At 40.5% G+C, this 12,999-nt stretch overlaps 2 protein-coding genes across 3 annotated transcripts; one reads left to right on the forward strand and one right to left on the reverse strand.

The window, feature by feature from the left end:
* Positions 1 to 876: 876 nt before the first annotated feature.
* Positions 877 to 1,446, forward strand: LOC118751317. Its single transcript, XM_036486096.1, has 2 exons — positions 877 to 1,193; positions 1,287 to 1,446. The coding sequence occupies exons 1-2, from the start codon at positions 900 to 902 to the stop codon at positions 1,428 to 1,430; spliced, it is 438 nt and encodes a 145-aa protein (XP_036341989.1). The 5' UTR covers positions 877 to 899; the 3' UTR covers positions 1,431 to 1,446.
* A 9,319-nt stretch (positions 1,447 to 10,765) lies between these two features.
* LOC118751313 lies at positions 10,766 to 12,237 on the reverse strand. 2 transcript variants are annotated; one of them, XR_004994511.1, is made up of 3 exons: positions 11,212 to 12,237; positions 10,926 to 11,148; positions 10,770 to 10,859 (listed from the first exon to the last, which is right to left on the reverse strand). XR_004994511.1 is itself a non-coding variant. In XM_036486092.1 (2 exons), exons 1-2 carry the CDS (start codon positions 11,887 to 11,889, stop codon positions 11,134 to 11,136), a joined length of 693 nt encoding a protein of 230 aa, XP_036341985.1. In that variant the 5' UTR covers positions 11,890 to 12,237; the 3' UTR covers positions 10,766 to 11,133. The 2 variants fall into 2 exon arrangements, 1 of the variants encoding a protein (XP_036341985.1); XM_036486092.1 differs by having other exon boundaries at positions 10,766 to 11,148.
* Positions 12,238 to 12,999: the final 762 nt, after the last annotated feature.

Below are 12,999 nucleotides of genomic sequence, written 5' to 3' on the forward strand. Positions count from 1 at the left end.
AAGATATAGAAGTCTTTCTCTGGTCCGACTCGTCGATAGTGCTTGCGTGGCTTGAAAAACCCCGATGCAATTGGAAAGTGTACGTGGCGAATCGGACTTCACAAATCATCGCCAGTGTTGGAAATCTCAAATGGCGTCACGTATCCATGAACCACAACCCGGCAGATTTGGGAACGCGAGGGTGCAAACCACAGGACCGAGTACAACATTCACTTTGGTGGCACGGACCCGCATGGCTACTCCAACGCCCCAACCAATGGCCATTATATTTTCAACAAAATGTCACCCCACTCGAAGAACGTAAATTAGAAGCTCTACATACTTTAGACAATCAACCAGATATCTTAGATCGCTTTTGATCTTGGTCAAAGGCTTTGGGAGTAATAGCTTACATGTTTCGATTTGTTCATATAATAAAACCATTTCAGTCCACTCCAAATATAAATTATGAATCTTTTGTTATCACTCAAAGAGAATTTAATTGGGTCAAAAGACGCCTTATAAAACAAGCTCAAGAAAGGCATTACCCAAATGAGTTGTCATGTATGTAGTCAGTAGCTCTGCAACAGTCGGCTCGATCGCTACCTTCAGCGCATGTCACTACCCAACGATTCAAGCTATTCTTTATACCTTTTACTTGTCATTATATTTACTCTCAAACACATAATATATAAGTACATACTTCCAATAGTAACCGTTGTTTATGTGTATATACATTGCATATCACACGTACCTAAAACTGGCGACGAGGATGGGATGTAAGAGCACAGCGAAATAAAATAACGCGTGATCACAAGCAGAAATAAATAGTTGGAAGCTACGCAGTTATACAAGGGTAAACTTCAGGGTGAATAAATACGCTGAGGCAGTGAGTTAGCAACAGTCAGTGCAAGAGTCACATGGATGGTAAAGGGGTAAAAATCGAAGAGCCCACAAGTAACAAAGCCGCTGCGACCGAAGGAGTAGGAAAATCAACCGCACAGAAGTCCACAGCTGTGAAAATGTCCGGAAGTGGAAACTTAGAGCCGTTTGATCTGAGCCAGCTTAATAAGTGGTCAACTTACATGGAGCGCTTCAATTTATTTCTACTTGCCAATGATGTGCAAGAGGAAGGGCGTAAAAAGGCAGTTTTTCTTACGTTAGCCGGACCTCCTTTATATGACCTCTTAGCTTCACTGGCATCTCCTAGACAGGTGGGTAACTTAAATTTGGAAGAAATTGAAAAAATATTGACTGACCATTTCTCTCCACGCCCTTCTGAAATTGCTGCATTTTATCACTTCCAGAAACGTGTTCAACATCCGGACGAGTCTCTCAGCAATTACATTGCGGCTTTACGCATTCTGGCTGTTGATTGCAAATTTGGAGAGGCACTCGATCGCAAGCTGCGTGACCGGTTCCTATGCGGAATGAAAGACGAAGGATTGTAAAAAATTCTGCTGGCTGAAAGGGAAATGAGAATGCAAAAGGTGCTTGAACGTGCATTATAAAGCGAAGCAGCAGCCATGAATGCTAGATTAATCCGGTACTCGAGCGAACAAGTCCACTCTGTCAAAGGAAGCCGTCTACGTCACCAGCACAAGAATACAAGCAATAAAGAGGCAACATGCGCAGGCTGTGGAGGTCAACATACACGAAAGCAATGCCCGTACAAGGAAACGACTTGCCATCATTGCGATCTCAAGGGTCATCTGCAACGCGTATGTCACAAAGCGGAAAATTCCTCCAGTTCCAGCTCTACGAACTACGATCATCTTATCGAGATTCAGTCAATCAAATCACGCCTTTGGCCAATCAGAAAAACTCAATTTCCGAGCCGATTAATAGTTATAAATGCCTGTTCGAAGTTGATTCCGGTTCATCAGTGACGATTATGACTGAGGCAACGTTTCAAAAGGTTTGGCCCCAGAAATCGCCGAGATTAGCTAAGTGTAATGTGGATCTCAATGACTACCAGCATAATTCCATACCAATCAAAGGTGTGCTCGACGTATCGATATTGTACAATAATCGCAGAATTAATAATATGCAAGCGGTGGTAGCTCAAATCTCGTTGGCAATAATTGGTTCGAAGCGCTAGGCATACGTATCGAAGGTGTTTTTACTGTCAACAGCAGCGCAGGCATAAACTCAGTACTTCGTAAGTTTGAACACTTATTTTCATCCGAACTTGGTCGATATTCGGGGCCTCCGGTGTCGTTGCAAATTAAGTCGTCAGAGCAACCTATCCGGTTGCCCCCGCGGCGCATTCCCTTTGCGCTTAGGGGTATGGTCGAAGAAGAAATCGATCGCTTATGTGAGCAAGGAATCTTACAGCCTGTGGATTATTCAGATTGGGCAACCCCAATCGTCCAAGTCGACATTAAATCGGGTTATCAAACCAAATTGCTATCAAATACCAGCTATCAGCACACTTCTGGCATCAATCGAAGGCGGATCAATATACGCTAAAATTGATTTAGCACGAGCATACCAACAGTTGATAGTTGACGAGCGATCGGCATTGCTGCAAACGATTTCCACGCAGAAGGGCGCATTCAAGGTGACCAGGCTGCAGTTCGGGATCTCATCAGCGCCTGGAATTTTTCAAAGCTGTATCGAAAATATCTTAAGGAATATTACGGGGGTCCTCTGTTATTTCGACGACATAGTAGTCATGGGCAAATGCGAGGATGAACTAGTAAAAAGGCTAGAAGAAGTATTTGCACGTTTTGATAAAGCGGGACTACGTCTGCGTAAGGACAAGTGCAAATTTGGTGTACCGTCAGTGGACTTTTTGGGATTTAAACTCGATTCCCTTGGCGTCCGACCATCAGTCGAAAAGATCAAGGCAATTCATGAAGCACCATCACCTAGAGACAAAAAGCAGCTACAAGCTTTTTTACGGTTAATTAATTTTTACCATGCATTTTTGCCCCACAAAGCAACAATAGCGGAACCACTACATCGGTTATTAGACAAAAATTCCCGCTGGCGTTGGGAGCAAAAACATGAAAAGGCGTTTAACGAATTGAAAAGGCTTATAGCATCGAACAAAGTATTAGTGCACTACGATGAAAAATTGCCGATCGTATTAACATGCGATGCATCGCCTTACGGACTAGGAGCAGTCCGTAGCCATAAGTTGGCAGACGGATCGGAAAAACCCATCGCATTTTATGCGAGAACTCTATCTAAAGCGGAACAAAACTACGCTCAAATTGATAGAGAAGCAGTAGCACTCATACCGGGAGTAAAAAGTTCCATAATTATCTTTATGGACGTTTTGGGAATTTTCACCACAGAAAAACCAGTACCCACTGTTATTTCAAATCAAATGCTTGGTCGTGCAACACTTCTTAATGCTTATGATTTTAAGTTGGTTCACCGTACTGGAGTGAAAATCGGCAACGCAAAATTTCTAAGTCGATGTCCAGTACCGTCCGAAGTTGACACAACTTCTGCCGAAGATGTTCTGATGATCGAACTATCCGCCAAACCAGTTGTAAGCGCTCAGATAACTGCAACACAAACATCGAAAGATCGGTGTCTTTCAAAAGTTTTAAACTGGGTGTCAGGGAGATGGACCAGTAGCAAAATTAATCGGTCGGATGAGCTGTTTCCATACTATGGTCGACGAACCGAACTATCAGCTAACAGAGGATGTGTAGTTTGGGGCAATCGCGTGGTCATTCCGCCACAATCTCTGAATCTATTTTACACGCAACACATCCCGGTATCGTTAGCATGAAGGCCCTGGCTCGAAGTTATGTTTGGTGGCCGAACATTGATGCAGATATTGAGGCAACTGTGAAGAAATGTACCAACTGTCAGCAAAATCGCAATGAGCAATCATTTTCTGACAGGTAGTTCGGTTTGGGTTCGTAACTATGCTGGAGGACCTAAATGGATTGAAGGTCAAGTCACTGGCCAAACTGGACCTATATCCTACAGCGTACTTCTTAATGATTCGAGAGTAGTGAGACGTCATTAAGATCAGCTTCGTAACCGCACAGTATCCTCACCCGATTCTGAAGGCGTGCATGTACATGACGAATATTCTGAAGCTAGCCTGCTTGAGCCAACTGGAGAAGTAAGGCCCTAGGAGTGATCATGAAACCCTAAGTCCAGCATTAGAATCGGAAAACAATACCGAAGCTTTTACTCCTTCCACACCGGTAACAACTCCTCGCAGATCTAATCGCAACAGGCAGCCCACAGAATTCTATTCAGCATCTGGGTGTTAAGGGGTGTCATGTATGTAGTCAGTCGCTCTGCAACAGTCGGCTCGAACGCTATTCTTAATACCTTTTAATTGCCATTATATTTACTCTCCTAAGTACATACTTCCAATAATAACCGTTGTTTATGTGTATATACATTGCATATCAAGCGTACATAAAATGAGTATTCATAACTAGCGAACAAACGACCAATTTCCAAAAAGAGTTCACTGCTGACATTAAATCCCTTTATCGACAAAAACGGATTACTTCAAGTCAATGGTCGTTTAACAAACTCTTTCCTCTCGTACAGTGAGGGACACCCAGTTATCCTTCCTGAATCCTCTCGATTCTGTCACTTATTTCTTCAGTTTTTGCACAACTAGCTTATGCATGCTGAGCATCAACTTATGATCAGGACGACGAGACAATAATATTTTATTCCTAGACTGAAATCGAAGGTCAAAAACTGCATACGTAATTGCAAAACATGCGCAATCTTAAAGCAAAATTCCAGTTCACAAATCATAAGTGCGTTACCGCCTGAGCGTTCAAATTTCTAATTACCATTTACCTACACCCGGTTGGATTTTGCAGGTCTTTTGGGCGTTAAATCATCTACCTTGCGAAAATCCCCACTGCTCAAAGATTACGTTTGCGTATTCATTTGTTTTTCGACCAAGGCTATTCACTGAGAGCCTTGCTCTGATCTTTCTACGAAAGCATTCTAGGCAGGATTCTCTCGTTTTGTAGGAAGACGCGGTCTTCCACAACGCCTCTTCTCCGACAATGGAAAAAATCGGGCCTTTCAACAAGATTTCAAACGATTCCTCAAGGGATGCTCAGATATTCGATCAAAATATACCCTACATGGTTTCGATTGGCATTTTTTGCCACCAAACGCTCCTCACATGGGTGGACTTTGGGAGGCTGCTGTAAAAAGCTTCAAGCTCCATTTCAAAAGGATTGCGGGAAGTCACTCTTTCACCTTCGAAGAACTGGCTACCTTATTGGCACGTATCGAAGCAGTTCTGAATTCGCGACCACTTTCTCCTATGTCCCATAGTCCCCAAGAGTTGCTAGCCCTAACTCCAGGTCATTTTCTGCGTGGTGCGCCTCTCCTGGAAACCCCAGAACGGTTATCACCTTTCACTACAGAAAAGATGGGAGAAATTAAAGATTCTACACCAACAGGTCAGTCTCCGCTGGAAAGACGAGTACCTGACAGAACTTCGCCAGCCGTATAAATGGAAGTTCCACAAAAGAATCTCACCGTAGGCGATTTTGTTGTCTTAATACCACCAAATGAATAGCGCTTAGGCCGAATAGAGATGGTATATCACGGGTCAGACAATCTCGTGCGCGTCGCAGACGTTAGGACGCAACACGGCATTTTTACGCGACCAATTAAAATTGTGTCCACTTCCCATTCAGTCCAACCTGCCTAGTCAGATTGCAACACACCACACCTAAACAACACTCCACGTTTACCTTAGCTTTATCAAACTCCTATCTTTTTACCGACGATCGCCATCTCTACCATCACCAATCCGCAAGATTCAGGCTCCGTTCGTAAACCCGCCGCGAAATCCGTTGGTACACCAGTGCCAAATGTGCTTCCGATACCATCCATTGCGGTTTTGCAAGGCCTTCCTTGCAATGAATGTCGAGGACCGGATCCAGTGAGTGGAGCGGCATCGTTATTGGAATGGGGACAGCAACACCACACTTTACTGCACCGCGCCGTACCAGGGGAAAGGGTAAATGCCAAGAGGTCATCGCATCCGCCAACGGGTGGGCCGTCGAGGGCAGAGACGTACCGTCAACTTAATGTTGCCATTAATGCATTGACCCAATTACGGGACAGCTTTGCACCGGTGCAACTCGGCCGGTATGTTTAAGGAACTTGCGCTCCCTTAAATTTCCCAAAGTTGTTTGCATCCCTGCACCACTTTCAGCCAAAAGCATCCCTGTTTAGCTGGAAGTTCGAAAAGGTGCACGGAAATCCATTTCCAGTGTTGCCTATAAGGGCAGCCGCCACATTGCCATCTACCTATTTTTGCAAAGCTCTTTTCCCGATCGAGGACTTTCATCGGAGCAACAATCAACTTTACATTAACAATCGTTTTTTGAAATCATTTGTTTCATTTTAATTTACACTAAGATTCCTGTGTAACATGCGGTTACTTCTTTTTACCTCCCTTTTATTAGCTCGGGGTGTAACTATGTAATATTGATGCGCCTAAAAGATGCAGCGATTTCTATTCTCAAGTTACATACCTGATGACAGTACGAATGGAAATTATAATAGCGAGGTTTTAGTTTTTTAAACTATAATTTTATTGTATTCATCTTTAATGTGCACATTTGCATAATATTATTAATTTCATTTCCATTACTTTTGTACAATACATACCAATCTATTCATTCGTTCACATTAATTTCCATACTCGCGTTCACACACTCACATATTCATTATTGTTAATTAGCCGTAAGATTTAAAGTTGAATTAAACATATATACATATATTAAAAACCGTAACCCACAATCTCGTCAAATTCTAAACAGGCAAAAATAACTTATCAAAATAATTTTGTTACGTTTCAGAGCTAAATTAACGAAACAAAACTCAATCGTTAACGTTGAAACGAAATAAATCATCGACCATTAACATGAAACAAAAACGTCAACGAAAAGTTGTTGTTGTATGCCATTGCCAGCCTCCGCTAGGGCAGGCACCTTGTCGTTGGTGCGGGGGCTTAGTCGAATCACGACCAGACCTTATCATCGGGTGGTAGTGTAATCGTGTCTCTACCTCCGGGTACTGTGCGAATGCACTCCATTTCCTATGGTTCGGTCTGCTTGTGAGCGGTGACCAAGAATTGCCGACCCCCTAATCCAGGGTGTTAAGCGACACCGTGCCCATTGGAAGGTTTGCAGCCAGGGGGTTTACCAGACCGGCTGTATTTTAACGGCGCCTTCCTGACACCGGGCCGCTTCAGGGAGTAACGGTGGCCTTGCTGCGGCATGGGGCGCTGCCGTAGTGGACCGTTTGAATTCCACTTTTATGACCTAGACCACTGTGCCTGCTTCGTCGGGTAGGTGGTCGTACGAACAAGATGAACACAAACAAACAAAAACAAAAACAAAACCAAAAACCTATGTCTACGGACAAAACTTCGAGCGGAGGAGGGGATTCGAAACCGATCCCTCTCGTCCGCTCCTCTTTAAACGAGGCGGAATCGACTCGTGGGCAGGGTGGGGCAGCTGCTGCTGCAGGGTGCAGTAAGGGGTCGGAGCCGACCCCTTCGTCTGCACTCGTCTCTGGTGGTGCCGGTGGGAACCCACCGCACCTAGGCTCGGGGTTAGGGGCGCGGGCGAATTCGCTTGCGTGCAGGACGGAGGCAGGGCCGCAGATGAAATCGTCTGCGGCTCTGGACGTAAGGGCAATGGACTGTGTGGCCGGTACCAGCCAAGGACTTGCGGCTAAATCCAGGGGAGACTGGAGGAAGGTTTCGTCGGCCTTATCAGGAGTTTTTATGAGGGTGATCAAGCAAAACCCGGGGCCACCGCCGCGGTGCGAGAGAGCCGGTTGGCACCAGGGTATGTTTAAGAAGGTGGTGTGCGCCGACGAGCGGTCGGCCTCGCTCTACAGGGCGGCAGTAGCGTTGGTCGGGGAGGTGTGGAAGGGAGCCCGACTCGAGGTTGTGGACAAGGGGGACCTTCCCTCGCGTCCGCGTGCTCGGGTCTGGCTTCCCTCGGCACCTTCCCCGCTGAGGGAGGTGGAAGACATCTTCCGTTACTGCAACCCGGACCTTCCAGCGCACAACTGGAAGGCAATCCGGTTTGAGAGTTCCGACGGTGACTCCCGGCAAGCGCTGATGTTGCTGAACACGGAATCTCTCAAGCCTCTCGCCGAAAAACAGGGAGTCATTTACTATGGCCTACTAGACCGACTCCAGGGTAGATGACGAGCCTGTTCCGGTTGCGCTGGCGGGAGTTTAACACTCAAGTCAGGAAAGTTATAAAAAAATATTTTTATATTTTTCTGAGCAAGAGCTCTTTATTTGAATTCGTATAATCTCGAACTCCTTACATGTTTATGCTTACATCTATTTATACCATTTCTACTACTGATGATAAATGGTGTTTGTTAATGGTTTAGTGATTAAATTTGTTATTGAAGGTTGTTTACAATGTTATCATATTCTTTTGTTACTTATGAGACAAACATGTTATAGTTTATCGGTAGGTTGTTTACGTGTTCTCGTGTTATCATATTCTTTTGTTACTTATGAGACAAACATGTTTATTTGTACATTATAGTTTATGTATATATGTAATGTATGTGACCAGGCATGTTAGCTATGTATGTAGTGTATGTATGTATGTAATACATGCAGTATATGTATTAACGTCGTTAACTCTCCCCGGTGTTAAAAATGAAATGTCCTCATTTCGAAGGGCTTAGGTTTTGACATCTTTGTAATTCGGTTAGGTAAGCTAATTCGAAGTTTCTTCGGCGTTTGGTGCTTAATTGTAGTTGTCGATATGTATGTAATCTTATAATTAAGTATATAAGTAGAATTAGTATAAATATTATTATGGTTAAATATAAAGTAAATTTCCAAGGATGTTCTTCAATTGGAATCACTAATTTATACATTTCTTGTATATTGGTAAATTTATAATCTGATTCGGAGTTTAAAATTTTCAATATATTAACTTTTTCGTTTTGATGGGCATGTATTACATTTTTTATTTCCTGTTTATGGTTAATATAAGTTTTATTATCAATAGTTGTATTAAAATTGAATTGGATTAAATGTGGACCGTTTACTTTGAGTCCGTTCCATATGTGTTCATAGTCTATAATAATGTTACCATTATCTAATATTTGTAAGGGAATGTTATTTTCTTGGATAATATTACAGTGAGCATTTTGTTTTAATAATAAAGGAATAGTACAATTATCCTTTGGTTCTTTTTTACAAATATGTGTGCCTATATAGTTTTTACATTTTGATAAGTTGTTGAATGTATTATTACATAAAGCTATTTTGTTGTTAAGTTGATATTTTCCATATTTAAAGGCTAATGGGGTTAGATTATACATTTTACATTTATTTCTTATTACAGGATATTTGTAGATTGTTATAATAGCATCATGAAAGGTACATATGTGGATATCAGAATATTCTAGTATATTTATTATTGGAATATCATATACTTCGTTTTTTATTACTTCTTCTACATCTCTGATATTAAGTGTTCCAGAGAAGAAATTTCCTGTTTTTGCAAAGTTAATGGTATTTGTAATAGTTAATAGTTCACTGTATATTTCCGTAAGTATTGAATTATCAAAAATAGGTTGTGGATCTAGGGTTGTTAAGATTTTTTCAAATCGAGAATTTATTGTCCTTTGCTGATTATTATTTTCGATAAGTTGATTAAGTCCTGTTTTAATTTCAACTAGATCATCGTGATCTGGTATTCCTGTAACAAATTTTAATACTGAGCCTAAAAAATTAAGGGCGCGTTTGGCACGATACTCGGATGATATTAACTGTGTCTTCAGAGTTTCTATTTTATCAATTATTATATTTTTTCCTTCAGTTTGAATTGAATCATATCTAGTTCTCACTATTTTTTCATATGGAGCTAATATTATAGATAGATTCGATACATGGTAAGGATAGGATGAAGTCTCATAAATATACCCGGAATCTAGTTCAGTGAGTACGTATTTCTTACCAGTCAAATCGGTGATTTCATCGCATAACCCGCAGGTTATTATTATTAAATTTAAGAATCCTGTTTGTTGCATGGTATGCAATTTTTTCTTATGCTATCTTTGTGTATTATTTTCCCCCTAGTTGTTAGGATTGTGTCCCCACGATCTTCTTTCACCTTATGCTTATTATCAGGGAACGGATTTTTAGGACCTAAAAACCTATAAAAAAGGCAAAATAAAATAACGAAATAGGACGGAAAAGGCAAAATAAAATAGCGAAAAAGGCAGGAAAAGGCACTAGGTAGTGCAAAAAAGGCAAAAAAAGGCAAAACAAAATAGCGAAAAAGGCAAGAAAAGCAAAAGAAAGGTATTGCAAAAAAAGCAAAATAAGGCACTAAAAAAGACAGAAAATACGAAGAACAATCAAAAATTACATTTATTTTAGAAATTTTTATATTACAAGTAAAAAGAGAAAAATTATGAACTAATTTCATTATATGAAAAATTTGTACTTTGAATCTTTGACTATTTTATCATTTCGAGTTTTTAACTCATAAAACTTTAATCTGTATAGTTGTAGTAACATTGAACCACAAGATGCATTTTGAAGTTTTCTGGCAGCATTTTCATTCGATTTTCGCGAAGAAAAGCCTTGAATGTACTAAATGTGCGCTCGACGTAAGTTGATACAAGTGGCGCCCAATTTAAATATGGAACGTTTGAAACGTTCATATTATCAGGAATAAGGGCATTTGCCTCGCCCTTAACAATTTTATCCACACCCCTTATTGTCTCCAAGCCTAAGTTAGCTGAGAAAACGGCTTTGAATTTTTCCAACACCAATTTGGCAATAGGTCCCTGCGCTTCTATAAGCCGCTTCTCAATGTTATCCAAAATATTTAATACCTCACCAACTGGAGTTCCTACAATTACATAAAAAGTGTATGTGAATTATTAATTTTTTACTGAGAATTTGGTTTTTCCACAACCTGTTTTCTGTAGACGTTCGAAAACTTTTTCCTCTAAAAGAAAACCAAAATTGCATTTTATATATATCAAATTCCCCTGAACCGATTTTTTGCTCAACAATTGCTTCGAGAAACTGACACATGCTGCATCGTCCGTTATTTGGTCAATTATTCTTTTGATGGAATCATAGTTTTCGGCATAATATACGGCTGCAATTAGCCATGTGCCTCATCGAGTTATCACCTGTATAAATTTACTAACAATTATAATTAAAATTAACAACAATAGCAATTTATCTTGACATACCGGCTGAGGAGGCAGAGGAAGATTGGGTTCCATTTCTTTGAAAACTGCCACCCTGAATGGGCTTTTCAAGAAAACTTTTTTTAAGTTTGAAATTAAGACGTCAACATCTGAGTACTTCGAGCGTAGAGATTCGCAGACCCGGTGTACGCCATGTGCGACGCAGGTGATATGAATCATATTAGGATAAAGCAGCTTCAATGATAACGCACTTTTCTTCATGTAGGGTGCTGCATCAGTCACAAATACCGACACTTTTTCACGTTGGAATCCTATTGGCCATAAAATGTGCATAGAATCGTCAAACAATGTTGCGATTGTTGATGAGTTCACCTTATCCAACACCTCCACCGTCAAGAGATAGCCGCGTCCGCTTTCACGCAACGGTCCAACAATAACGTTGGTTACACTGCGGCCTGCCTTATCTGTAGTTTCATCGATGGACACAAAGATGGGGCTTTCTCCTATTTCTAAACGAATTTTCTGCAAAACGGACTCGTAACAATCCTTCACGTAATTTTTTCTAAGAGTTGATTCATCGGGAAGGGATTCCTGAACGTATTTTTCAAAGAATGATTTGAATTCCACACTCTTCAATTTATAAAGTGGAATTCCGCATGCAATCATCATTTTAGTAATATCTGCGTAAAATACATTCTTTTCCACAAATGGTGCTATCATTTGGGTCTGTTTTTCTTTATTTATAATCCTTTTATATGTTTTTCACTTTTAATATGCTGCTGTATATAATATTTTTTTTCGTGATTAACTTTTACTGAACAAATATTGCAAAATAAAACGGTCCCATCAGTACAAAATACATCCGAACCAAACTCGGGAATCAGAGTGTGAATTTTTAAACTCTTGGTAATTTTAGACTTCGGCATTGCTTTTTTAGTTTTTACACTGAATAACTTTTTGTTTCAATAACGGCTGGCAAACTCTATTGAAGTAAAACAGTTGTTAGTTGTGCACATCAGCAACTGTGTTGATAGATTTTAGCACGCAACAGAGTGACATGAAAACTACAAAATTTATTTTTGCTTAAGTATTCACTACTTAGACACTGCGTTTTTCTATACATACTAATTTTCGAATATGGGCATGTGTATATTTCTTAATCTTTAAAAAAATTGTAAATGCTATAATCACTTTTTTAAAGGTAGAAAGGGCAAAAAAAAGGCAAATATCTTAAAACAGGCAAAAAAGGCAAATATCTTAAAAAAGGCAAAACAAAGGCAATTATCTTAAAAAAGGCAAAAAAAGGCAACATCAAATGGGTATATATGGAATCAGGGAAAGCTAAATCGTGGACATTCTTGATCGAATATACTCTATCTCTTTAGCAGAAAAAAAGGCAATTTCCATAAAATCCGTTCCCTGCTTATTATATTTTGTAGCGAGTTTGTTACGGCGATCGGTTCGGCTGTAAATTAGGTCACCTGGTTTGTAAGTTATGCTTTTCCTGTTCTTATTGTGATGTTGGAGTAGTTTTGCTTGTTTATCTTCAAGTGTGTCTTTGATATCAGGGTATTTATCACGATTAAAGAACACGTCTTCGGGCTTATATCCTGTGGAGGAGTGAATTGTCCTGTTGTATTGGCGAACTGCGTTGAATAATTCGTCGACGGGAGCTGTTTTATTTTCTGCAGCTAAGGTTTGACAGAGTTCGATTAGTGTACTATGTAATCGTTCAACTTGAGCGTTTGATGTTGAATGATGTACAGGCGTGACGGAGTGCGTTATTTGTAGCCGGTTGTACAAAAATTTCGCTATGTGTCCGTTAAATGT

This window comes from Rhagoletis pomonella, unplaced genomic scaffold (genome assembly GCF_013731165.1).
Source record: "Rhagoletis pomonella isolate Grant_MI unplaced genomic scaffold, Rhpom_1.0 Rhpom_scaffold_00651, whole genome shotgun sequence".
Classification (NCBI taxonomy): domain Eukaryota; kingdom Metazoa; phylum Arthropoda; class Insecta; order Diptera; family Tephritidae; genus Rhagoletis; species Rhagoletis pomonella.